Genomic DNA, 26,761 nt, shown 5'->3' with positions numbered 1-26,761 from the left:
TTTGTAAGTTTGTTTTCCTCCTTCCCTCCTTTGTTTCTCTTGGACTTATTTGCTTTTTTGCTTCCCAGGTGGCACTAGTGGTAAAGTGCCCACCTGCCAATGCAGGAGACATAAGAGACACGGGTTCAATCCCTGGATCAGGAAGATCTGCTGGAGGAGGGCATGGCAACCCACTCCAGGAGAATCCCATGGAGAGAAGCCTAGTGGGCTACAGTGCAGAGGGTCACAAAGATTTGTATACAATGGAAGCAGCATAGCGCATAGCACATCCATCTAGTTTGATATTCAGTTTCTCAAAATTTTCCTCTTTATTTCTAATTCTTTCTTGAGTTCATCTGCTTTTTTTTTTTCAGACTTTGTGTTTAACCAATCATCTCATTTCTGAATTTTCCATATTCTATTTTTTTGCTATTCTATCATAGCTTCTATCTTAATTTTTAAAGCTCATTTAACTATTAGACATGTCTTTATTTTGCAAGCATATATCTCTGCATTCTTTCATTATTTATAGGAATGTTATTCCAAATTTAACCCATTAATCTTTTTTTCTTTTAATAATTTTATATGGGATTGTTCATGTTATATGAGATGGGGCAGAACTGTTTCCCTAGCTTCATGGTTTCAGGATATCTTTCTCTGTGGTTTTTGAAATGTGATGAAAAAAAATAGCCCAAACAAAAAACCTCTTACTTTCCGTTCCTCTCCCAACTTTCCTTTCCCTCTTTCTTTGCACTCCATTTCTCTCTCCTTGTCAAATTGAATCCACTTCCAGCAGCATCACTTTTGTGGGAGGCTTTCTTGGAAAGGAGCTTTGGGTTGTTAGTTTTGACTTCATAGAGGCCATACGCTGTCAGGGATACGTGTAGGGGTCCTGAGACTCAGATATCTGCAACCTTTACTTTTTCATTAGAGTATTAAGATGTTATGTGCATTTCTCACTCTCATGAATGTATGGTGGAGTTTTCCAGTGGTTACAAGATATGTGATAGTATAACAAAATGAATGCAAGGCAGATATGAGAATCCAGTTGTTTTCTCTTGTCAGAACTTAAAGAGATTTGCAAAAATTAAAAACAATGCCACTAACTTAAAAAAAGTAGTTATTTTTCACAAAGATTTATATTAAGAAGTACTGAATGAGTTTACGTTCTTTAAGTGAATTATTTTAGAAAGGTGTCAATTACTAATATATATATGTGTAGGGGGGGCATGTTAAATCACTTCAGTTGTGTCTGACCCTTTGTGACCCCATGGACTACAGGCCACCAGGCTCCTCTGCCCATGAGATTCTCCAGGCAAGAATACTCGAGTGGGTTGCCATGCCCTTCTCCAGGGGATCTTCCCGACCCACGGATCAAACCCTTATTGTCTCCTGCATTGGCGGGCAGGTTCTTTACCACTAGCACCACTGGAGAAGCCCAATATATATATATAAATCAATAAATATTATATAATAGAAATCAGCAAAACTCTTTGAGGAACTTATTCTTAGGAGAGCAAAGTGGTCCTGAGATAAACCAGTCAGAACTGCTGCATAGGAGCCAGCGTTTGTTATGTGCATTTGTGTACGTGGAAGCCACTGTTGTATGCGTGTGCATGTTTCAGTGACTCTACAGCTTTGCTTTCTGTTGCACAGTCTCTAAGCTGCTGAGAGTGGGATGGTGAAGTTATAAGCCTAACTGTTGTTTTGTCTATTTCTCCTTTCAGCTCTACCAGGTTTTGCTTCATGTATTTGGAAGCTCTGATGGTTGGTGTGGACTTACTCAGAATTATGTATCCCTGGTGGGCTGATCCTTTTATCACTGTGTAATGTTTCTGTGGGGAAGGAAATGGCAACCCACTTTAGTATTCTTGCCTGGAAAACCCCATGGACAGAGAAGCCTGGCAGGCAATGGCCCATGGGGTTGCAAAAGAGTCAGACACAATTTAGTGACTAAACAACAGAAATGAATGTTTCTGCAATTTTCTTTGCTCTAAAGTCTACTTTATCTAATAAAACCATTCTGTTTTTTAAAAATAATGCATGATATTACCTATCTATAACATTGTATTTTAATATTTCTGGAAGGTAGGATTTATTAATCATTTTTATCTACTAAGCCAATCTGTCTTTGGTGCATTTAGACCATCTGAATTTAGGTAATTGTTAGAATTTGTCAGCCATTTTATTATTTGTGTTTGTTTGTTTTCTGTATTCCTCATTCTTCTCTTTCCTGTTGTAGTTATTTGAACATTAAAAAAAATTCCATCTTGATTATAGTGAGTATATCACTACAGTTTTCCTAGTGCTTACTCTAGATATACGTAACTTGGCATAGTCTACTGGCATGGGATGTTTTATTCTCCAGGCCAGAATACCGGAGCGGGTAGCCTTTCCCTTCTCCAGGGAATCTTCCCAACCCAGGGATCAAACCCAAGTCTCCCGCAATGCAGGCAGATTCTTTACCAGCTGAGCCACAAGGGAAACCCAAGAATACTGGAGTGTATAGCCTATCCCTTTTCCAGCAGATCTTCCTGACCCAGGGATTGAACTGGGGTCTCCTGCATTATAGGTGGATTCTTTACCAACTGAGCTATCAGGGAAGCCCGTTGAATGATGTGGAGAACCATTACTTCCATTATACCCCTATACACTCCACTTCCTTGTTTTTATTTATTTAAATTAATTTTTACTGGAGTATAGTTGCTTTACAATGTTAAGTTTCTACTGTATAGCAAAGTGAAGCTATACATATACATATATCTCCTCTTTTTTGGGTTTTCTTTCCTTTTAGGTCACCACAGAGCACTGCATAATTTCCTGAGCTACACAGTAGGTTTTCATTAGTTACCTATTTCATACATAGTGTCAACAGTGTACATGTTAATTCCAATTTCCCAGTTCATCCCACCTTCCCCTCTTGGTGTCCAAACATTTGTTCTCTACATCTGTGTCTCTATCTCTGCTTTGCAAGTAACCCAGTTTTTAAATATAATTGACCTAGGTTTTTTTTTTTCTATATACACTGACACCAGGGCTCTACCTTCCTTTCCTCTCCCCTCTTCCCTTTTACCCACATTACCTTTGTTAAGTCCTCGCTATGCACCAGTGTTACACCAGGAGTAGCAGTTTCATGGATGAAAAGAAATACCAACAAATCCAGCATCTTACATTTAAGTCACGTGAGACACACATATGGACTTTGTTTTTAAACTTTATCACCTCTTAAAAGGCCTGTCTCCAAACACAGTCACATTCTGAGGTATTAGAGGTTAGGATTTCAACATATGAATTTTAGGAGGACATAATGCAGCTCATAACACCTCCCTACCTCTGTGGTCATCGGGTAGTTGAATTTAATTACATTTAACAAAGTGTTAATTAATACATAGTTTGAAGGGATCAGAGCTGAGTTTTGAAGGACATTCAGAATTAACAATAAAGTGTTGAGAACTATTTTTCCACCACTGTATAGAAAGAATGAAGGTGTGGACTGAAGTGGGTAGCTAAGTGGCAGACAATGCAGAACTCATTTTGGGTGCTGATGGGAGGAGATGGCATGAACAAGTGACATACACACGTGCACTAGACTTGGCTCCTGATGGAGGGATGAATGACTGAATGATTCCTGGGTGTCCCCAGCATCAGCAGAGTGGAAGCTCAGAAGAGCACAAATCAGTTGCTGAAAGAATAGTTTTATATTAATCTCTTTCATTTGTTTTGGAACTCTGAGCATAAAGGATATTCTCGTAACTGATCATCTAAACTTTGCTAAAATAATTCAGAAAATGTCACCTACTGGCCCCAGGAAAATTAAATTTAGTATTCGGTTGAACTGTATAAAATGGCCCATATCTGATCATTTTTGACCTGCAGAAATGGCCATTCAATATAGTTCAACATAATTCAATGTCTGAGTAGTCTGTTTTATTTTTAAGAGGAGAAAGAAATGAAAAGGCAATTCACTAAATCAAAACCAAATAGTATTTGCAGACTGGAATCAAATGGTCAGGTAAGTAGGAATGTATTCTAAAAATATAACTTTTCTCCCAAAGAGGCAATCTGAAGAATAAAACATCTTTTCATTTTAATCAAGAAAGCTAGGAGGCAACAGCATAATAGCCTTCTATTGTGATGTAAATTGCAGTGGATGTATGAAACTTTTATTTTTCAGGGCAAAAGATTTTATGATATTAAAATCTTATTGGGACATTATTTTAGTGACTAGCTATTTTAATTGACGGTTTAGAATGAAGGTTCACCACAGCTCTACTGTTGAATGGCTCCATTGTGATTACTTGTAAATCTGTTTTATTGCCAGCCAGTGTTGGGCTAATCAGAGATCAGCTCATGTTTAAAAGCATAACTAAAAAATAATCCACCGCTGTGTAACAGGATTTGTTGAATCTTTCTCCTGCCATTTTACCTGTAAATAATTTTCAACCACCTAACACTGAAAAGTGAAAGTCGCTCAGTCGTGTCTGACTCTGTGACCCCATGGAGTACACAGTCCATGGAATTCTCTAGGCCAGAATACTGGAGTGGGTAGCTTTTCCCTTCTGCAGGGGATCTTCCCAACCCAGGGATCGACCCAGGTCTCACACATTGCAGGCAGATTCTTTACCAGCTGAGCTATCAGGGAAGCCCTAATATCTGGGCTTCCCTTGTGGCTCAGCTGGTAAAGAATCCACCTGCAATGCAGAAGACCCCAGTTCAATTCTTGGGTTGGGAAAATCCGCTGGAGAAGGGATAGGCTACCCACTTCAGTATTCTGGCCTGGAGAATTTCATGGACTGTATGGTCCAGGGGGTCACAGAGTCAGATACCGACTGAGCAACTTTCACTTCAACACTGAAAAGGGCTCCTTGGGTAAGGTGTTACTCTTGGGTCACATTCATAAAAAGCATCAAAGGAAATGTGGTTCTTAATTTACTGAAAATGTATCAATGCTTAATAATTTTGAACAACAAAGATCCTATGAGTAAGCTGTCACTTTTAAACAATTCCTCAAATTATCTTCAAATTATTTTGAGGCCTTCAGATACCAAGAACTTGGGGCGCACACTCTGTCTACACTATCTTTGGAAACTTTTTCAGACCTCTAGAGAGCAGCCAGAAATAGCACCCAAGCATGTAAGCAAGTGTCCTCCATTTAAGAGAAAAATATAGAAACTTCCATTCTGTTGAAGTATGATATATGTTTATTTTCATGGAATCCAGAGTGATGAAAGCACATACTTTCTCAGATAGAACTGGGAAGCTGGTTGAAGCTATGAGAAAGCAGATCAGCATAGTGTTTCTGAAACAGATGCAGCAACCTCTAAAAGAGCAGCACTTCATCTCAAAGAGCATCAAGTTCTCTGAAACAGGAAAAAAACAGAAGTGGCAAGAAATCATGCACTTTCTATATGTGTGTGTGTGTGTGTGTGTGTGTGTGTGTGTGTGTATCACATACATATATATAATAGCAGTAGAGTGAACTCAGTCTTCTTCAGAGGACAAAAATTGTAGGATATTTCACTGAAGTTACGGATAATGCAATGCTCTGTGATGCCATCATGGAATCTAGAGCTGAAAGGGCCTCAAGAGGGAGAACATACTTTAGAGTCAGTCAGAGAGGAATTCTCTCATCAGCCAAGTATGAAAAGTACTTCACTCCTGGTCTGGTAAGAGAAGTAATCAAGACAATGCCTGTGCTCAGCCATGGTAGTTAAGTTCTGAATGTGTGCAGTTTGGGCCCTTTCCACTCTGCTGAGCTGAATTTTTGTAGGCCTGCAACTTCTTCTAGTAGGTAGACTTCTATCCTCTGGGCTACAGAGAACTCTTCACCAGTTCAAATACTGGAAGGCAGGAATCCTGCTGACCTTGAGATTTTCTTCCCATATTCCTCTTAGAATCCTCCTATCTGCCTGCCTCCCTCCCTTGGTCATTCTGAACCAACCGAGTCAGGGCTGACTAGAGTCTGGCCAGCTGACTACTCAGTCTGCAACTCAGACTGCTCATTAGGAAATCCTAATCACAAAGCCACATCTTTATCATCAGGATCTCAAGAGCACTAAGCTAAAGAATTACAAGACAAAGATCATGTGCTTTTTTCCCCCACTTTTATTCAAATAAATACAAAACCTGTATACAGCTTGATTAATCACGCCATTTCTCTTTCTTAGACTGGTGCACTTAGATTTTAGACATGCAATGCCGTAGTCACAGCATGGCTGTGCAGGATCTATCCTCTAATCCGAAATGATCATTTCAGATGCACAGGCCAAGAGCCACTTGTCAAATGAGCCATGGTGGCACCTGTCCATTTGAGACCGACAAAGATGAGGATAAATATCTTTTTAGGTATAAAGTACGTATCTTTATAATGTACCTTTGGATAAATGTAATTGTTTTCTCCCCGTCTTTCCCAGATCAGGCACTTGAAAATAAGAAATTTCAGGAATGGGCAAACCAGTTCACTAAAATTCACTGGACTTGATTTCCTAAAAATTCAAACCGTATGGCATTTGCCACTAGAGTTAGTAAGACCAATAATGAGAAACATTTTTGATGTGCTAGAGTTGATTCAGAAATGTACAAGTTGGAGAAATTTCATTTCTTGTAAATTAGTTACTCTCTCTGAAATTCTGTCTTTAAGTAGTATCTTTAGTTTGAAACTGGTTTATTATCACTTTTATTGGGAAAAAAAGAGGGGCTTGGCCTCTTGTGCCCCACATATTCACTTAAATATTATTTAATGGCTTCAATTACTGATAGTTTGGTTTATAAGGAACTAAATAATTTAGGCAATTACTTCCTCTTATTTAAAACCAGTAGGGTGAATGCAACCTACAATGAGTCAAATTCAATTTAAACATCTAAATTCTCACAGAAAAGCAACCAAAGATAAAGCCCTGAAGCAACTGAGTCTATGAAACAGTAGATTTAGGATGTGTGGGCTGGTGCTCATGCTATCACAACATCAGCATGAACAGAACTGCCTCTGCGGAGTGGCTGTGGCTATGGCGCCCGCCCCTGTAAGACAGTTCTGCCAGAGTCCTGCAGCTTCCTACACTGCTTGTCACCGATCCTACTTTGTCTGTCAAGACACTGCTCAGCTCAGCAACAGCCCAGGAGAGTGGGAATAAGGCTTGATGTGTTAAGAACTGTTCCTTCCACCTGTGATAGCAGAGGTCAGTGGGGTTGTCAGGAAGCCTGACAAAGAGTAAGCCTATTTCCTACAATTAAAAGTCCCAAACACTGTACTGTCAATCCTTTAACGGAAAACTAAAACACTCACAAAAATAATACATTTGAGACTCGTTGTCACATTTATAAAAAGAAAAAACAAAAAATTCAAACAAATGTAAAAAAGTCCTTTAAAATGTTGTAACAATAGCCTTCTTATAACAAATACCATTCAGTTTAAGACACTTGGTGACTTCCTTAAGGTCATGTTATCAGGGCATACACAGTAAAGTTTTACTATTAAAATTATCTATTTGGTAAACAGATAATTCCATCAATAAAGAGAAGAGCTCCATCAATAAAATAATTGTTTTGGAAAGAAGTGTTACAACTTTTTCCAAAATGTCAAAAAAGAACAAGGATGTGAACACCACATTCTTAAAATATTAATACAACAATATTAATTCAGTTAAATAAATACATAAATAAAAGGAGTGGCACCAACTATATGGCAATTTTTTAACATAAAAATGTAACTGAAGGATATTTTAAAATAAATAATTGCTCCAAACAGAAAAAAGCATTTCTGAGCACAAATCGAGAGCATCTGAAATAAAGTGCTATGAAACGAAGCAGTTCCACACTTCAATTTGTTCAGCTATGAGCAGAAATGCCACCCAGATCTTCAAGTCTGAAAGAGTCATGAAGGGACAGTCAGTGTCACAAAATGCCAGGCTCAGGGCTATCTTTTGTCATTTTTCTTTTTTCTTCCAGTGTGTGCTTAAATATTTTCTTCAGGGTGTTGTAGACTACTGGTCCATTTTCAGAATCAAAATTAACCTAGTGATAAAAGAAAATTTATATTCAGTATACTATAACAAGAATTCAGGATACTATAACCAGTCTTTATTCTGGGAGAAAAGAAAGAGGGTGGAGAAAAACAAAGCCTTACAAACAAAATTACATATAATTAAAAAGCACACACAATACAGTTCGCATATTAGTTTAAATTATAGTACTGTATTAGAACTGCCAATTATGTCAATACTAAACTTACAAATGAAAATTAAAACAATTAAATCTAGTGCCTGGATAGGTACTGTACTCATGAAGCAAGCTAACAGTGAGTGTGATGGGGGTTTTGAATCCAGAGACTAATCATGGCTGGCCTAAGGGAAAAGTCTCCTTATTAAAACAGTGCACACCAGCTTAAGTGTTGTACTGAGGTGACCTGAATAGGAAGCCTAGCTCTCTGTAAGCAATTGTAGCCTCAGGTCATATCTAACCTTTCTGTAAAATGGAGATCACAACATCCATCTCCTTAGGATTTCTGTGAGTACAAAATACGAAGATCTAACACGGGCATGGCACACATGCAAAAACCTCTTCGTAAAAGTTAATTTCCTTTCCCATTGGTGGGAAGGCACCATGTACACATACTTGGATTGTTTATCCAAGTTCACTGTATTGCAGAGTTGCAGTGACGTTAGGACAGAGAACCAGAGCAATCACCACACCTCCACCCTACTCCCACTGCCAAATGCGCAACTCCTTAGGAAAAGATCAGGACTCCTTGGCCAGTGATCCCTTACCTTCTGGAGGGAGACAGGGAAGGCCGTTCCCTCCAGAGGGGCTGGGAAGGGTCTCACACAACTTGTGGACACTGGCAGAAGACATGACAGTGTTGGGTCAAACAACTTTATGACTGAAGGCAGCACACGCTCCATAATCACATGGGTTCCCTTACCTTCCAAGCCCCCTGGGGATGATGCAGAGGGGCACAGGTGGAGGCCACACAAGCAAGGAGTCTGCCTCACCGCTGAGGAACTCCCCAATGACTGATGAGGGAGCTGTGCCAAGGCTGCTAAGCTGTGGCCTGAAGGAAATCTGATCTATTATACTGTAAACAGATCTATTACACAGATTTCCTTGACGAGCTAGTCTGTAATAAAAGCTGTCAGGGCCTCTATTCTTAAGATTGTACACGAGGGGAGAGACCCAAGAACAGTCTTCTAACATTTTTACAGACAGATTTGGAACAACCAATATATTTAACTTTTCGTTAGTATCGCTGTGAAAGGTCAATAGAAGTTGTAAAGAATTCCTACTGCTTTCAGGGAGACCAGTATTAAGGGCTTATTTTTAATTAAATTCAGAAATTTAACTTTATCTTAATCATTGTTTTGTCTATCCTATCTGCAAAAACTTAGTAATATTAGTAACGGCCTGAACTGCATACTTTTTTATACACCAAACCACAACCCTCCCCACAGAGCAGGTAATCTCTGGGTCTATGAAAACACAAACACAGTTGTGAAAGATCACATAATTTGATTTTGATGTGCTAACTCTGGAAATAGTCACAAAGAGACTGACTGAGAGGATGCAAAGTGGTTAGTGCTGTAAAGCTCTAGATGAAGAAAAAAGCTCCTGATGAGAAACAAAGAAATCTGTAAGAAGGACATCACTTTGGAAAGAGTGGATATTATTATAAATGTTTGCCAAAGATGCTGTCATAAAAACAGGGTTCTTTGTTTAATGATATTTTGGTATCACATACAAGAGACACAAAACAAATTAGCTGAGGGGAACCTTTTCTCTTGGCATGAAATCTGGCATCTTTCTTCAGTCAGGAAAGACTGCTGCAGGACAAAAGGATGTGCATGGAAAGGAAACTTTGCTTAGGATTTGCCAACCAGACACGGTACTGAACTGCCAAAGCGGGATGTTAAATTCTCAATAGGCGGTTTCTTGTTCAGACGCAAGGTAGAAATGGCTCAAGAAGAGAAGATTCTCTACTAGGGTTAGAATTCTACTAGGCACATGATTTAAAAATATTTCCTCAACACTCAATTGTTTCTCTCTACATAAAAGTTCTTTGTTCCAAAGTTTTCCTTCAAAAAACCCATGGTTCAGCCTTTTCTTATACCGTTGTTAGGAAACTGGTATTTTTAGCCAAAAGTCTGTAACTTTAATGAAATGTCAAACATATTTCCATTAAAGGGAAACATGGCCAAAAGTTTTATTTTAGAGAAGGCTGATGACCTTTGGATTCTGATTTACTGAGATTATGCTGACTGTGGTCTGCAGTGGGAAAGAGGAATGCAACCCACCTTAGTGAAAGCTTTAATGGCACGGGCAAGAACAGCTTCCTCCACATCTGCAGGAATCGTCTGCAGGCTCACTATGCAATGCAACACGCAAAGAATAGTTTGTTGCTGGCCCTGTTTTGCAGAAATAAAAATCAAACAAGTTGTTTGAAAAATGCCTCAAGAAATAAAACAACTGCTGAGCCAAGAACTGGTTTGCAATCAAGTATTCACTACCTCAAATACTAAACTATCTACCAAGGGCTCTACCAATGTTTACTGTTATATGTTAATTTGAACAGCTTTCAGGAGATAATATCAAAGCTGGTTATTTATTACAAAAAATATGGTTGAATCTGAAGATAAGTGCAATTTTTAATCAAATGCCTTCCATGCAGTGTACTGAAGATGATTCATTCTCGCTGTTTCTAGACACAGTCACTTCACTACACCTAGTAGATACTGGCACCTCACAGCAATATGTGTACTAGATAGCTGAGTACTCAGCACTCAGTGCCTTCATCATGTCCTGCCAGTTGCAGACAATACTTGATGGGGAAGGACAGAAGAAGAAAGACCACCACAGCCCTCCAGGAACATGCTAGAGCATAAGGGGAAAGGTCCCTGAAGAATGTGTCCCCAGCTTAACTCCTAAGGGTTGTTTCCTTTGGAGAAGCAAAGGAGAAACTCCATCACTGGAGCAATTTGCATCCAACACACCCTGTCCACTGAGTCACTAATTTTACTTCTGAAAATCTACTCCAAGCACATAATCTGAAATGCAGAAAAACATGCAATCACAAATTATCATTACAGTGATCTGTATCAAAACTCTAAATAATGTAAACACCCTGCATGTGAGGACTGGAGTGAATAATGTGGAAATAGCACAATGAGACAGAAAAGTACAGGACTTCGGTGCCAGAGTTTGTATCCTGCTCTGACACATGCTGCATGCTGTGGGCAGACTGCTTCACATTCCCTGTTCTGAGAAGTGGGGCCTCTACCTCTCTGAGCAATGGAGATGAACAAAGGTGAAAACATAAATTACGATCTAGCAAGGGCCTGACACACTGCCACCCAATCAGTGAAAGTTAACTGCCTTCCTTATCTCTGCTCCGGATTCATCTCTGTCATTCAAATGCTCACGGGCATCACACAACTGTGCACAAATGCCTGTGTGTATCTCTGTGTGTCTATATTAAGCAGTAGTTAGTAGCAGAAGATTTGGAAGCAATGAAATGTTTATACCACAGCATAGCAGATTACTCAAGGCTGATTATGAGGTAACATTGTTTCCTAAAACAAAACAAATCCTATTTATAGATGAAAACTTAATATCTCTACATAGTTAAAAATATTAATTGTATAAAAGAATCTACAATGAAAAGTCTCTCTTGCTTTCTAGATCCACTGTCTCCTATTACTATTCTCTAAAAGGCAACCATCATTATCAGTTTCTTATTTTTCCTTCTATATTTTATACATACACAAATTATACACAGAAATGTATATGTGACACACACCCTTTTTAAAGAAATACAAATGAATGTATATTCCAACCCACTTCAGTTAGTCACATTATATGCTCACAGTAAATAAGTAGAAACAAATACCTGAAAATGAGAAAGTGATTAGTTATAACGTATCTCATGTTAGAGCATTATCTACCCACTAAAGTTTACACTTATGAAAAACACATGGAAAAACATCTATGTTATAATTTTGAGCAAAAATGAAGTATAACATTTTATGTGAAATAATTTTTTACCAAGTTAACATATGTATTGATAAGACTGAAAGAAAAAACTTGAAAATGTTTCAATGAAAATGTTTAAAGTAGCTCTCTTGGGGTTATGGGTATTTTCCCTTTTTATTTTTGTATCTTCTAAATGTTTATATTGGAGATGCATTTCTTCCCTTACCTTGGAAAATTTTAAATTAGACCTCAATATGGAATTCTGTGTGAGTCCTTTTTTTTTTAAATGGTTATTTTTAGTGTGTAAAACTTGTACTGAGGGCCTCAGTTAACTTCATCAACTGTTCAACAGCTACTTTACCTTTTCTAATAAGAACAGTGCTTCCGAGGCATCTGCACATCTGTCAACCAACATGTCCACGTCCTCTTTGGTTATCACAGGCTCCTTTAGCTGCTCCACCCAAGACCACATCAAACTGCACAGGATGAAAGGATCCTTTTCGCCACATATTCTTTCCCAAGCTCCATCTCGGGAATTTAGTTCTTTCTAAAAAGGAAAGGAGAAAGAAAAAGAAAGAGAAAGGAGAGAGGACAGGACAGAAGAGGAGGCAAAGGAACAGAGAGAGAGACAAAATGAAGGAGAGAGGAGGGCAGGGAGGCATGGTTTGACATCTGATGAGCCTTAGGCTCTCCAGGAGAGTAAAGTCTCAGCTCTGAGGTGGGGACTGGAACTCCTCCCAGTGCTCCCACTTTCACTCAGTACCCTGGGTTAAGACATTTAATTTCTCTAAGCCTCAATTTCCCTTTGTGAAGTTCATCCCCACCCCACTGGTGGGCTGACTAAACTGAGAGGGCTGTTAAAGCTCCTGATACTGAGAAGGCTTAGTTAACCCAAGTTCTCCATTTTGTTCAGAAACCACAGAAACAATTCAAGAAGGAAACTTTCTTTTCAGGCTCCTTAGAACAAAACAAATATTTACTGCAAGGAAGTTGAATGGTAAATGAAAAATGTAAAAGTGCCAAAAAGTTAATAAATGTGGTATATATTTTCTTTCAAATTTCTTTTTAGAATTCCATGTAAAATTTAACAAGTTCTGCATTCTGAATTTGACAGGGTAAAACAACTAGGAAGTTTTGCCAATACTCCAAATGCCTGGAAATAATTTAAGGAGATTTTATTTTATTTTTTTACATCGACCCCATGGACTGTAGCCTGCCAGGCTCCTCCATCCATGGGATTTTCCAGGCAAGAATACTGGAGCAGGTTGCCATTTCCTTCTCCAATTTTAAGATTTTAAAACTTTACCTCACAGAGAGTAGGGGGGAAAGTAAGGTAACTGTTTTTAATTCTGAGAGGGTTCACATTTATGTTTTAATAAATAAAATACATGTTTGCAATAGTAATAAGCAGAATAATTACCACTATTCATTCATTCACCCAACCTAATATTCATAGAATACTTGTAGTATGACAGGAATGATGACACAAGACTTTTCTCTGCTTCTTATAGCAACCCAGCAAGGAGGTCCCCTTTACTGATGAATGTACTGGGAGGCTCATGAAAGAAGAAGTAACTTGCCCAGGAACCCAAACTAAGAGAGCACATTCCCAACCCAGATCTACTCTACCCCAGTCTGTGATGTTTTTCTCATGTTATCAAGGTCCTCCAGCAGTGGTTTCTCTTTATTTTCTCACAAATAATCCCAAACTTTTAGTTATGCATAGTTCTTCATATCTCATAGATCATGTACACAGCAGAGTAGCTTTTATTCAATTTCATGCTATGCAGAAATGACATGACTCAAAGACCATCTTAGTAAAATGATCATTACATCATTGCTTTTTCTGAAAATTTCCAATGGGGCTAGGAAAAACATCAGGGATGATGGAAAGCATTAAACACATGAACTGTATCCTGGTTCTGCTACATTCAGACCACGTGACCTCAAGCACATCAGTTGACCCCTGTGAGTTTTCCCACCTGTGACACTTAGTTTGTAAGTACTGAAAGATTAACAAAGAATTTGTAAATGGTATCATCTGTCTCACAGGATTACTGTGAAAATCACATGAAACAATATAAAAGGGCCTAAGGGGTGCACAGAATTCAACTGATTTTCTTTATTACTGAAAGACCCACAATAAAAGCCAGAAAGGAAAAAAAGGAAACCTATCCAAAGGATAGAGCAGTATCTACATCTAGAAAATGCTTTTGTATATACTATGTGTTCAAACAGTTTGGTCATGTGGGGCAGACCCACGATGGGGTGGTGAGCTGTTGAGCCTGACACTGGAGGTCCTGTCGCTAGCTACTGTGGCTCAGTTATGCGGAGGAGACCCGCCCACTGAGTAGAATGCTTGTTCAGGTTGGAGTACGAAATAAAGAAAATATTTCATGTTGGAAGACCGCAATACATTTAACTACTGATTAAGCAAAAGACTACAATTCTGATGAAAAAATCGTGTGTGGAAGTGCTCTCCTCCTGTCACCCCGTTGCAAGTGGAGGCAGGCTCCATGCCTCCTCTTCTTGCCTCTGCATCTGGAAGGCCTGACCTCCTAGCAAGTGTACACACCTTGCCTGATTAGTGGTAGGAGATGGAAAAGCAGCTACAAATAATTCATGGTACATCATCGGCAAACAAGCCAAAATATCACTGAGCCAGGCCTCCCCAGGTCAGCCCCACATTTGGGCAGTTTACGAAACTAGGTTTATAAGGCCTGTCTTTTCTCTAATCAGCTGCTCATTCTAGGCAGAGAACATGGTTAATTTAAGACTGTCTCCCTCATGAAAGTACAACACAAAACAATGTTAAAGCTTAAAATGTCACATTCTAATTTAAGTAAAAGCCAAGAAATAGAACTCAGGGACTCAATCTCAGATAAAACTAGTGGACAAAGGGGCTTTGTGGCCACTCCCATTTGCTTTCTGGAATCCAACACCTGCCTCGTTCAGGTGGACTGGGAGGGATTGCTGAGCCGTCAGCATTCGTCACTCATCCTTCTGTCCTTACTTGATACTTGGGTTACTGAGCTTTGGGAAAGAATTGTCTCTATTCAATTTTATTTCTCAGTTAGGGGTTCTCAAAGTGTGGTTCCCTGCTAGGGCTCAGGTTAGAGATGCTTCAGGTCAGTTCCTACAGTTGTCTATCCATCTGGCCATCAGTCCCATAGGCCCAGCAAGGAAGAAGGAAACTATTGCCATCAATCAATATCATTGCCATGTTCAGACAAGCACCCTGATGAGTGCTAAGCACTAAGCGCTTTCTTTCACAGAGACTGAAATGAACCTATACAAGAGACCTGTGTCTGTTGTTTCTATGACAGCAAGCTGGTATTACAGTTGAGTGACTTGACGTTCAAAAGTTATGTATTATACAAACATGTCTTCAAATTCCTGAAAACAAATGAACTTGGGAAAATGTATTACTTTTGCTCTGACAAAAATATTTCCTATTCATAAATAATTAAATGATATACAAATACCTGCCACATTTCTACCTTCTTTTTCACTTCCTCCTTTTCTGCAACCTCATTTAAATTTGCCAGGGCTTTGGCTGCCAGTATCCTCCTTGCTTCAACACTCAACTCAGACTGTAAAGCCATATGTGCAGCAACTTCAGACAGGTATTTGCTGTTCTGAGTTTCATTCCCCAAGAACTGTGCTTTGGGACTGGACCCACAGTCCACTGGGCGGTGGCAAGTCTCACCATCCTCTGCAGCAGAGCTTGGGCCACAACCACCAGGACTTTTACACTCACAGTGGTACACTTTCTGTTGAGAACAGTTTGGTTCCTTAGGAATATTTGCAAAGTTCGGTGTGACTGGTTCCCCAGGGTTGTATGAACCTGAAATTCCTGAAGAGAAGGTTCTACTTCGCTGTACTTCCTTTGGAATGCTCTTCCTATGGAAAATTGATGACCCATCATCTTTGAGTCCCTCTGGGACTCCAAATTTAGTGTGATTCCAGAAAGAAAACGTATTGCGGACCAGCATTTCCTTATTTAAATCTAGCTGTGGAGACTGTGGGGAGTAACAATGGCTTATGTGCTTCTGCTGCCTGGGATTATGGCAAAGCAAGGTCTGGGCAGGCACTGTCCACGGAGTCCTCCCTTGCTCCAGAAGCAACTCAGCCCTTTTTAAATCTGAGTCACTGTAGCTGAGCTGCCTTTTCAGATGAGCCAGGGGCTGAAGACACTCGACATTCCGCCTCTTCCAAAGAGGGTCCAACTCTTGTTCACTGGAAAGAACCACATCCTGATTCTCAAAATCCATCACCACTGCACTGGGGGTGAAAGAGTCTGATGCATCACTGTCGTGTCTCAGTAACTCCTTATCCAGCTGCCTTGTAATCATCTCAGAAACAGTCTTTTCAATTTCAGCTGAGAGGCCAGGTATGTCTGCCACTTCTTCTGTCACCACTGGCCTGTTCTCAGCTAAGTCCAGCAGCAATTTGCAAACGAGGTGGATAATTTTTGGTATGTGTTTCAGAAGTCGTGCCTCATATCCATGAAGCAGATGCCGCTGACGAATGAGATACTGTGCTAAGGTGACAGCATGTGCCTTGGGGTCACAGCAAGAGAATATATTGCGAAGAGGAATAAGAAACTGAGTAAATTCCCTTACACAGAGTAGCTGTCCTCGAGTTTGTATGGAATTAGGTCGCTTTGCCCGAACAAATATAATTGCTTGGTCAGCAGTCATTCTTGTTGCAAAAACTAAGTAACACGCTATTAAAACACCTAAACAATGAAGAAATGAAGATTGGTATGAGAAAAATTTATATTTTTATTTATACTCTTTGATTATTTTAAAATTTGAATATGTATTAGGAAACCATATATATACAGGAACATTTTAAGAACAATGGTAACTTTTTAACTTTTTGTATAGGTGTTCATCTATTTACTTGTCTCTGTGGTAACCCTCCCCTTGACTGAGAACCGTTGGTCACCTCTGTACCCCAAGGTAAGCACAAGCACTGTCACAGTGAACCTGATTAGGTGCGGAGTAAGGGAGGATGGCTGAGTGCGGAGGGCAATGACTGAATGAACTGATGACCCGGTTCATTTACCCTCATTATGCCCAACTCCAACATGGAAGAAAGCCAATACTGCTTTCCACTCTGAACAGTTCTTAAAAATTTCTATTCAATCACTCCATACATTCTGCTTGGAACTTCCCACCCCTTTCATCTTTGACATCAATTGGTGGCACATTCCTGACCTGCATTTTTCCCACTTGGGTATTTTTATCTCTGGCACTATTCATTTTCACAATCTATTTTCTCTCTTGAAGTTTCTTCTTTAAGACTAAACTAATGCCTAAACTAATATATATTTTCCTCCAGACCATAGATACTTTTCTATAAGTACTTAATATTAAGGAAGACCACATTAACAGTGTAAAAATTATGTAGTATCATTAATACTAAATTGAAATGAATAATAAAAAGGTGATAAATTAAAATACAATAGTTAATTAACATCAAGTAAAAGGCAAATCAAAAGACATCTGGTGTGATTCACCAAGTTTCTGAATCTCATTACATGTGAAAATCCGAACCTCTGACAAGTGCCTGTTTTCCTAGTATGTGGTAAGGTCCAACATATCTTTCTCACTAGGATAAGGCAGTTCTTTATATGATATATCTGCAGAACTATCACATGGAATCCCTAGAACAGTGAAATCTTGGCTCAACCATGAGAGCTGACAATCTGGAGCAGAACTAAGTCCCCATCTGAAGATGCTCCCCATTAAGTGGGAAGGCCAGTGGTAAGTACATGGGTACATTGTAAACAGAGTCAAACTCTGGTGTCTGGCTGGATTAGATGACCAATGAAGATTCCATCCTTTTTGTGCCCTAAAATCAGCATTGCACTGATATTCTGCTGCATTTTAAAGCAAAACCATTGATTTTTATACAGAATTGTAGGCACAGTTAAGGCTCTACAAACAAAATCCTTATAGCCGTGGCTTTAAATCATGGTCCTGTCACTTACTAGATGCAGCAAATTAACCTCCTTCAAAACTTACAGTGTTGCTAACAACTTAAAAGATTATTGGATGAAACAATGCTTGCTATTTCCATTATCATTTTGGTTAAGGAAGATAAAATTTTAAAAGGACTTATGTATTAAAAACAAAAGTATTGACTTTTTTCCTTGAAAGAAGAAAATCAGGAAGGTCATTCAGCTAGCTATGGAAACCCACCTATTTCTCAATATGATGCAGTTTTAACTCTAAATCACTCAAAAAAATACTCTCATGAATACATAGTCACTGAAACTATCTATTTAAGATATTTCAAGTATCTTTTATTGACGTTCCATTTGACTCCAAATCTTTGATAGGAATCTGAAAACTATCCTTAAGAACTAGGAAATATTTTTCCTTATATATTTAAATACACAGAAAGGCAATAAAACCACCCCCTAGAATTTACCTGTTCGACCAAGCCCTGCATGACAATGGATAGCTACTTTTCCTTCTTGTAAGGCAAATGTCATCACCTTCACCATATCTAAGATGGTGGTAAGGGACGCTATACCATAATCCTTCCATCCAAAGTTGTAGAAATAAACTGAACAATGAGAAAGAACAAGAAGAAATCAACATATAGGAGAAATACTTGCAAAGACATTTGAAAAAACTGAGTGAAGGCATGAAAAGTATACAGCTGTAAAACACGCATATCTCACTGGATGTGTAGACCTAAAATAACAGGCTTTTCCCATTTCCATTAAATTTACTGTTAGCATTTCTTAAAAAGCATATTCTGTATTATTTAACACATGTCCTGCTGAAACTCAGAAATAATTAATGAAAAGCAGGATTATAAATTAAAGTTGATGACCTATGCCAAAATTACTTTACCATGGAGGGAAAGCATGCAACCTTGCTTAAGCATGGAAACCTGTCTAGCTGACTGATAAATGACATGAGGTGGTACATACAGATTTTTCTAACTAGTGGGATAAAAAAGCTAACACGAACTTCAAGTTGTAGAATTGGCACAGGTTGATCCTTTCCAGCTTGGCGTGAATGACACATGTTCAGTGGATTCTATGCTAAAGCTCCTGTGACTGAGAGCTTCTGGAGTTGTCACATACAGAATCCCCGCATCCTACCCACAGGGTAGAGCTATGCAGTAGGTAAAAGCACAAATAAGTCCTGGGTTCTAATCTTGTTCCTGTGTTTAAGTTGTGTAATCCTGGGCAAATCAGAACTTCCTCAGTCTGTGTGACCTCATACGTGAAGCAGAACAACTATATATGTATATATATATAGTTAAACGTTCATTTATTTATTTGGCTGTGCTGGGTCTTGGTTGCAGCTTGTGGGATCTACTTCCCTGACCAGGGATGGAACCCGGGCCCCCTGCTTTGGGAGCACAGTTTTTCCCTGATGGTCCCTGGACCATCAGGGAAGTCTCAGAACAACTATATTACACGAATGCTTTAAGGATTAAATGAGATGACAGGTCTGGCATACTGTTTATGTTAATTATGCAGGCATTATTTCTACAAAGTCTCCTCTCAAGATCTCTCTCACAGGAAAAAAGAAATTCTGTACTTTCAACATCAATACTAAATAAGATATTTAAAGACAAAGTTATCTCATCTTCACTTTTCAGAAGCCCTACTATGCACGAACTTTATTTCCATCACCTTTTTAACCCAAGAACTGAGGAGACAAAAGTCTCTGAGTTCTGTCCTTGGTAACGTAGGGAGAGGAGGTTGGAAGGACTTACTGCCAGCCTCCATGAAAGCTTCAGGAAGGTATGTGAAGCCACTTTCTTGTTCCAGAGGGTTCCCACAGCTGGCATGCTCACCAGGACGCTGCAGGTTAATGATACTTTTTATGCCATGGCTTAAAGGAAAAAGAAAAAAATTAATTATATTGAGGAGGTAGTGTTAACAAAAAATAACCATTTTTGGTATTAATAAACATTAACTACTCTTAAATTTTTATCTTACTTGAAATAAGTTCTTCACATTTCTGTTGGTAAAATGAAAGCACTTTTCTATTTGAAGTCAAAAGCAGTGGAAAAGACAACATGAGCTGGCTTATTATAGTGTGCAAACATGCAACATTTACCTTCGGAACTGCTCAATGATACAGAACTTCTCCAGGACCTCAGTGGATGGGCGTGCCATGGCCAGGATATTATCAGTCACCCTACAGATGGGAGGAGGGACTGATGAAATGCACAGAACTGAGAAAGGAAGATTTCAAGTCCTTACTTTTTCTATGATTTCAACAATACTGTTAGATAAGAATCTCCTTATACCAATCTGGTTTCAATTCTGTATTATGATTAGGGCTCTAAGAAACCCTTGCTTCTTAAATCCCTGGAAACAATTCCAGAACACAATGTATTTATGGACTCCAGCAAAGTATCTTCAAGGACTTTCATGAGATTCTAGTGGACATGATAGAATGATGGAGAAACCTCAACTGGCAGCAAAAGTAACATCCTGGATGAGTTATCCAGAGGTTACTGACTAAATGAGGAGGGCCAGCTGGGAGGCATTTTTAGTTACTTAGTTATCTGTACCTCAGTTATCTAGTGTGTTGAGTCGCGGTAATAATGCCTGCCTCATAGAGTTGGTGTGAGAATTCAATATGATGTGACTGTAAAGTCTTTTAGCATAAATCCTGGCATGTGGTTATGAATAAATGCTGAGTTATTGTAATTTAGAAGAAAAATATCACATTGGAGTCAGTCAGGCCTGGTTTCAAATGCTGGCTTTTCTATTTTCCAGCTGTGCAGCAAATTACTTAAGACTCTCTGGATTTCAATTCCTTACCATTAAAATGACACTAACAATGCCTACTTAAAAGGGTTTTATGACCATAATAATTTGAAAATGTCTAGCACTGTAACTGGCCTGTAACCAAATGGATGTTTACTGAGTGTCCAAATGCATAGAGGCCCAGTAAATGGCTGCCACTCTCACTAGGGCTCTAACTTCCCTCTGTTCTGATTGAATTTCTCACCAGTGGTCTGGTGAAAGATACCTAAGACAGATTGTCACAAGTTATGGGTTACAAGAACCTGAGAGGAGTAACAGAGACATCAGACGAGCAGGTCAGGATTCAGAAAGATACCATCTCTTGTGCCTGGGGCAATATCTAAACACAGGGAACCACGAAGGTTTGGGATCCCCCAAATTTAATAGCACTAAGTGTAAGATTAGGAGAGATGTAATGTGAAAGCAGCAGAGGTGAAAACAATTCAGATAGTTTAGTCAACAATAAACCAGAAATATTAATGTGACCTTAAGCTGCATTATTATAAATTTATGTGTCTGATCACATCTCAGGAATAGTGTTTGCTTTTTCATGACACTCTTTAAGAAAGGTAGTGATGAACATGATCAGTGGAGAACAACAGTGACAGTGGATTCCAGACTATAACACTACACATGTACCCAACATGTCCAATATGAAAAAGCACAGGGTTGGAGGTTAGTAAGCTGGCTGACAAATATCTAATTTGTAAATGGATTCTTACTCTATAAAATGATTCACCAGCAGAGTTCTTTAAACAGTGAATTCCTCTTAGTGCATTCCAAATATGGTTTTAAATATCAGAATTTTTCAGAGATATCACTATATATAAAAAAAAGTATACTTGACAACTTGCTAATAATAATAAAAACAGCATGATTCAGTAATGAATGAATTACATTTACATACCATAAACAATGAAAGCATTTTACATCATCTACTGAGCTGACAACTTATACCATCCTCTACTGAGGCAGACTGGAAGTGTATGTATTTGTATGAAAATGTATCTTTTTATACAGAATACAGGAACAAAATAAAAATGAGGCTAAAGTTCACCTGCATGAAAGTGAAAAACTACCTATATACCTCATAATTTCTCAAATTTATAGCTGAATATTTTAATTGTTTCTAGCAATCTCTGAAATTTAAAATCTATCTAGTTACCGATTCTTTAAGATACTTTACCTACAACATTCTACTTTATTAAGAAAAATAATCCTATAGGGTTGGTTTTATTATTTCCATTTTACAGATGAGGAAACTGTGGTTCAGAGTGCCTGTGAGTAGGCCAGATTGTCAAGAGGGAAAGCCAGGGATGGAAGGTGAGGTCCTCTGACTTCAAAACCCCACATTCCTTCTTCTATAGGCTACTACCTCTGGCCATCACCTATACCTCCATTTCCTTTTCCTACTTAGCAGTAGGTGGGAGCTATCAAAGACTGACAGAATCACTTACCAGGATGAGTAGACCCCTTTAATAGCTTGTTCCTGTTCACTCCAGCGGGCTGCATTTTCATACTTGCAAGCTTTGCCACCACATGCCATAGAACAGGCCACGTGTCCAGGGATGACATGCCGCAAACGCTCTCCAACTTTTGTATATTTTGGCGTTGGACGTCCTGAATTTCCTAGAACATACAAAGAAGGGAAGATTTAAAATCCTACTCTCCAAATGGAAGAGTAACAAGGGAAAGAGCTTTCAATTTCTCTCAGGATTGTATATGACAAGCTGGTGCTAAATCCCCTTCATTTTGTCAGGAATAAAACTGTTTCCCTTTCATATAAGTGCACTATCCTTTACTTCAGAAAAGGCTTTTGCACACAAGAATCTCCATATGGGATACTGGTAATGAAAAGGAAGAAACAGTTGTAGCACATCTTCTACAAAGTAATGAGTTTTACACAAGAACTACATTTTTAATGAAAAAAACGTAAAACATTCCAGTATTTTTATCTCCTATTACATGTCTACTGAATCTCTTAGCATAACAGACAATAAAAAGTATAATGCAGAATTCTCAAAATTTTAAAAGGTATAAACACAGCATAGCTTCTTCACAATCATTATATTTAAACTCAAAGGTGTGTCAATCTTTAAGAAGAAAAGGAACTTTACTTTTTCTCTCGGGGAAAGTTGGGTTTCTCTCAGCACAGCTGACAGAGGACATGGCCACCATCACCTGGAGAGAAGACGAGGAGAGCACCTTGGCAGCAGAGCTGCGCCGCCCCTGATGCAGCCGAAGGAGAGGGTCGGAGGCAGAGTGGCGACGGCCCTCGAAAAAGGAGCTGAGGAATGGCACGGCAGAGAGCCTCCGGGGTGGATCCTGCATGGTGCTGGGCTTCCAGGAGGGAAGAGCTGGAGGCGAGATGTCAGCACCAGCCTGCTCCATGATGAAGTTACACTGAGACGTGAGCATCACTCTGCGTGATCTAACCGCCGTTCAGGATAGGCTGACTTGTTTCCATAGTGACAAACAAAGAAAGTACTGATTCCCACTCAGATCTGTACAAGCAAAATCCCTTATGAATGGACTGTGTTTTGAACAGATTGTTCGGATACAGGGAAGAATAACATGTATTTTAAATAGATTATACCTAAAATGTGACTTCTACTGTTTCTCAAATACCTTCAAAAAGATCTGACTGCTCAGAGAATTATATCTAAAATATTGTAATGAATTTAGAAAAATGTCTTTATGATGCAAACGCACACGTTATTAAAATACCTAAATTTTGTTCTTCCTTTCATATCTATTCTCTGAACATTTTGAAAAATATTCTCTTTGTACTCCTCTCTGGAACAGGGCAGATAAAAAGTTAATTGTAATAAAGTGGGATATATTAGATACCTCTAACTTCCCTGTAGCTCAAATGGTAAATAATCTGCTTGCAAGGCAGGAGACCAGGGTTTGATCCTTGGGTTGGGAAGTTCTCTGGAGAAGGGAATGGCAATCCACTCCAGTATTCTTGCCTGGAGAATTCCACAGAGAAGCCTGGCAGGCTACAGTTCGTGGGGGCGCAAAGAGTCGGACACGACTGAGTGACTATCACAATCACAACATTATCAAAACATCATTTTTCAAAAACAAAAATCCCTCTATTTTTTGTTTAGTTGCTAAGTCATATCTGACTCTTTCACAATCTCATTATAGCCCGCCAGGCTCCTCTGTCCATGGGATTTCCCAGGCAAGAATACTGGAGTGCATTGCCATTTCCTTCTTCAGGGGATCTTCCCGACCCAGGGATTGAACTCGCATCTCCTGCACTGAAGGTGGACTCTTTATCACTGGGCCACCTTGGAAGCCCAAAACCCTCTATTATTTTATAAAATCTTCATATGGGATACTGGTAATGAATTTAAGCAATTTAAGAAATGCTTGGATAGAAGAAATAAAGACATCTTTAGGGCTGATATACTAACCAAAAGACACTTATTTTCATATTCCTATTTTCAGAATGTGAAAATCCAATTTTTGGTTATTGGCTAGTTATACTAGTCATAACTATAGCCCTCAAAAACTCAAAAGACATGCTTCTGTGTCTTTTGTTGCTGACTAAGGGGAAAAGAGAAGCTTCAATAATGTCTTGGCACATAGGAAAAATTCACAAAGTATCACATTTTTTAAAGGAACTGGATGAGGGGGAGGTTGTAACTTGAGGATAAAGGATATAAAGAACACAGAAACTCTAACAACCACCAATTGTCCGCCTCCTCTCTCGTTAATGTCAAACTGCAACACCCTCACCCCACCCCTGTGTCATTTTCTCTTTCTGTTTCTCCAAATGGTATTCTGGCCATGTGCAGATAGAAACAACCTATTGTCACAGATAGGGCTCTTTGCTTTGTTCTGTTCTATTTTAATAATTAATCATGCTTTAAAACTTGCTCCTTTTAAAACACACCCCCACTTCTCCAAATGGATGTGTTTTGTCAAATAAGATATAGCAGCTCAATTTGGCGTCTAAATTCGAGTAGAGCACTCTGCCCCTGTCATTTTGTAAACAGCAATGAAAAAGAATTTCTTTTAATGTAGTCTGTTTAGAAGGCACAGCTTCCACACAGTTTTAAAGGAAAGGAAAGTACAGAGGATGTGGTGTGGAAGGCAAGTTGGAACCTGATGTCAAGAGGCCCTACCTAAATGCTCAAAATGAGGAGTCTGACTCAAGTTTCTCAGGGTTAACATTCCCTGCAAAGACAGGGATTGGAGTCAAGGACTGAGGGCCTGCTGGGACAGTGACAGTAAGTGTGGGAGCAAGACAGTACAGGGGCGGACAACTGCGCTGCATGCCAAGACTTCAAGTCTAAGCGAGCAGCAACAACACACTTAAGTCAGTAAATATGGAGTCCGTAAGAAGGTGCCAGAGAAAACTAAGCAGGCAATCTCCACCTGAGATGAAAATGCATGTGAGGCAGCAACTAGGAGGCCTCAACCAGTCAGTAGGAAATGCCTGATCTGTGCAGCTCTAAGGACATGGGAGTCCAAGTGACTCTGCTCTCAACAGTTCTGAAAATGAGAATGAATTTGATGAGGATAGGACTTGTCTGGACCAAGCTAAGGAAGGGAAGATTTATGTATCATCTCAGAAATAATTTCTGCTGTGAAATCTTAAGAACTGGGCTGGCCTCAAATAAATATGCAACCACTTAGTGGACTCAGTTACCAGAAAGGGACACTGAGTTTGGGCTTTCAGAAAAGTGGAGCTGAAGGCAAACAGGAATCCAAAAGGTGACTGCAGCCCTCCCTCTCAGCATAGTCTTGCCTTGTCACTCACCTGGGGCGCCCGGAGGTGCTGGGATACACTGGCACTGGTGCTGAACTGGAGTGCTGCCCACCTGTGGGCACGACAGACAGGGCAGAGGCCTCCACTTCCCCAAGACATGTCAGAACCGTCAACCTCACTGTTGCATGCTCCAAACTATTCCTTGAAAAAATGCCCCATTCATAGCCAAACCTACCTTTAAAAATCAGTTTTTATTTATGCCAAATGACATTACAATGGGGAAGAGTACCTTTCATTCCACCCCTAAACTCATCTTCCTTTTGGTATCTGTCCACAGACACGTATTTCTACATATTTGTAGTCATAATTGCAAATAATTTCCCCTGCTTTTTCTAAGCAGCATAGCCAACAGCTTCCCATTTTGTTTTAGTCTTCTCATTTTCATTTAGTGGATGCACAAGAATTTGATGCATTATAGTTTACCTAGTCATTCTTCAGCTGTTGAATATTTAGGCTATTATCAATTACATTGTTTAAAAATAAGGTATTATATATTTTCAGGATTAAAATTTTTTATTTCTACTTTTTCCTTCATTAAACTAGAGATGATATGACTGGTGTGCAAGGCTTATATTTTTATGTACTTGTGTCTTTACATGTTTGAACAACTAACTTTATAGAAGCAGAAAGGAGTAATATTTTTAGCAAATCACAGGTTTTTCCTGAGGTCAGAGAGGAATACAGCATTAAAATAAAGATCAAGAGATGCTGTCTCTGATAAGCTATTTTGCCAACCTCTGTGACCTCAGAAATCCATATCTCCACATAACCATGTTTTTGTTCATAGAATGTTGCCAAAAAACAATCACGCCATGACTTTAAAGGGATTATCTTCTAATTCATGCAATAAAAGATATTAGAACTTGTACCAAATTAGTACAAATTGGTCTCTCTTTTTTGTATTATTTTTAAAAATAGTTATTATATTCATTTTGTGGATCAATTTAGTTACTAATATTCACCCGTTTTGTTCCACACTGCTGTAAGACTTTGTATTACATTCTAAAAATCAATTAAAAATTTTAAATTGGGATGAATCATATAGATTGCTACTGATGAATTGTTCAGACTAACATTTTAATATTTATTTGAATTACCAATAGGGAAAAATGAAGCCTTTTCTTTAAATAAAAGGAGCAACAAGACTACTTAATTGCTAATATATTTCATGTTTTATATAAAATGGAAGTGTTTTACAGCAAGAGTAATTTTATGAAGGGCCATATTTTCAATAGACACCTAAA

General features: G+C 38.9%; 1 protein-coding gene across 16 annotated transcripts in view; it reads right to left on the bottom strand.

Moving 5' to 3' along the window:
- Positions 1–6,066: 6,066 nt before the first annotated feature.
- PTPDC1 (protein tyrosine phosphatase domain containing 1) overlaps positions 6,067–26,761 on the bottom strand; it is a 68,703-nt gene continuing 48,008 nt past the window's right edge. For 4 of the 16 annotated variants that reach the window (XM_081524111.1, XM_081524122.1, XM_081524171.1 and 1 more), the window contains 8 exons: positions 22,192–22,363; positions 20,037–20,117; positions 19,690–19,808; positions 18,382–18,519; positions 15,423–16,678; positions 12,299–12,484; positions 10,263–10,373; positions 6,067–7,989 (listed from right to left, as the gene is read on the bottom strand). In XM_081524111.1, coding sequence (XP_081380237.1) covers positions 7,870–7,989; positions 10,263–10,373; positions 12,299–12,484; positions 15,423–16,678; positions 18,382–18,519; positions 19,690–19,808; positions 20,037–20,117; positions 22,192–22,363 — 2,183 coding nt within the window. In that variant the 3' untranslated portion in view covers positions 6,067–7,869. Of the gene's footprint in view, positions 7,990–10,262; positions 10,374–12,298; positions 12,485–15,422; positions 16,679–18,381; positions 18,520–19,689; positions 19,809–20,036; positions 20,118–22,191; positions 22,366–22,847; positions 23,239–26,761 lie in introns of those variants that run through there. The other 12 variants (XM_081524129.1, XM_081524138.1, XM_081524102.1 and 9 more) reach the window with 8 other exon arrangements.

The sequence above is a fragment of the Giraffa tippelskirchi genome, chromosome 1 (assembly GCF_054371585.1).
Source record: "Giraffa tippelskirchi isolate mGirTip1 chromosome 1, T2T-mGirTip1v1.2.pri, whole genome shotgun sequence".
NCBI classification, from domain to species: domain Eukaryota; kingdom Metazoa; phylum Chordata; class Mammalia; order Artiodactyla; family Giraffidae; genus Giraffa; species Giraffa tippelskirchi.
Note: the sequence above shows the minus strand (reverse complement) of the source record. Positions and strands in the feature narration are given on the sequence as shown.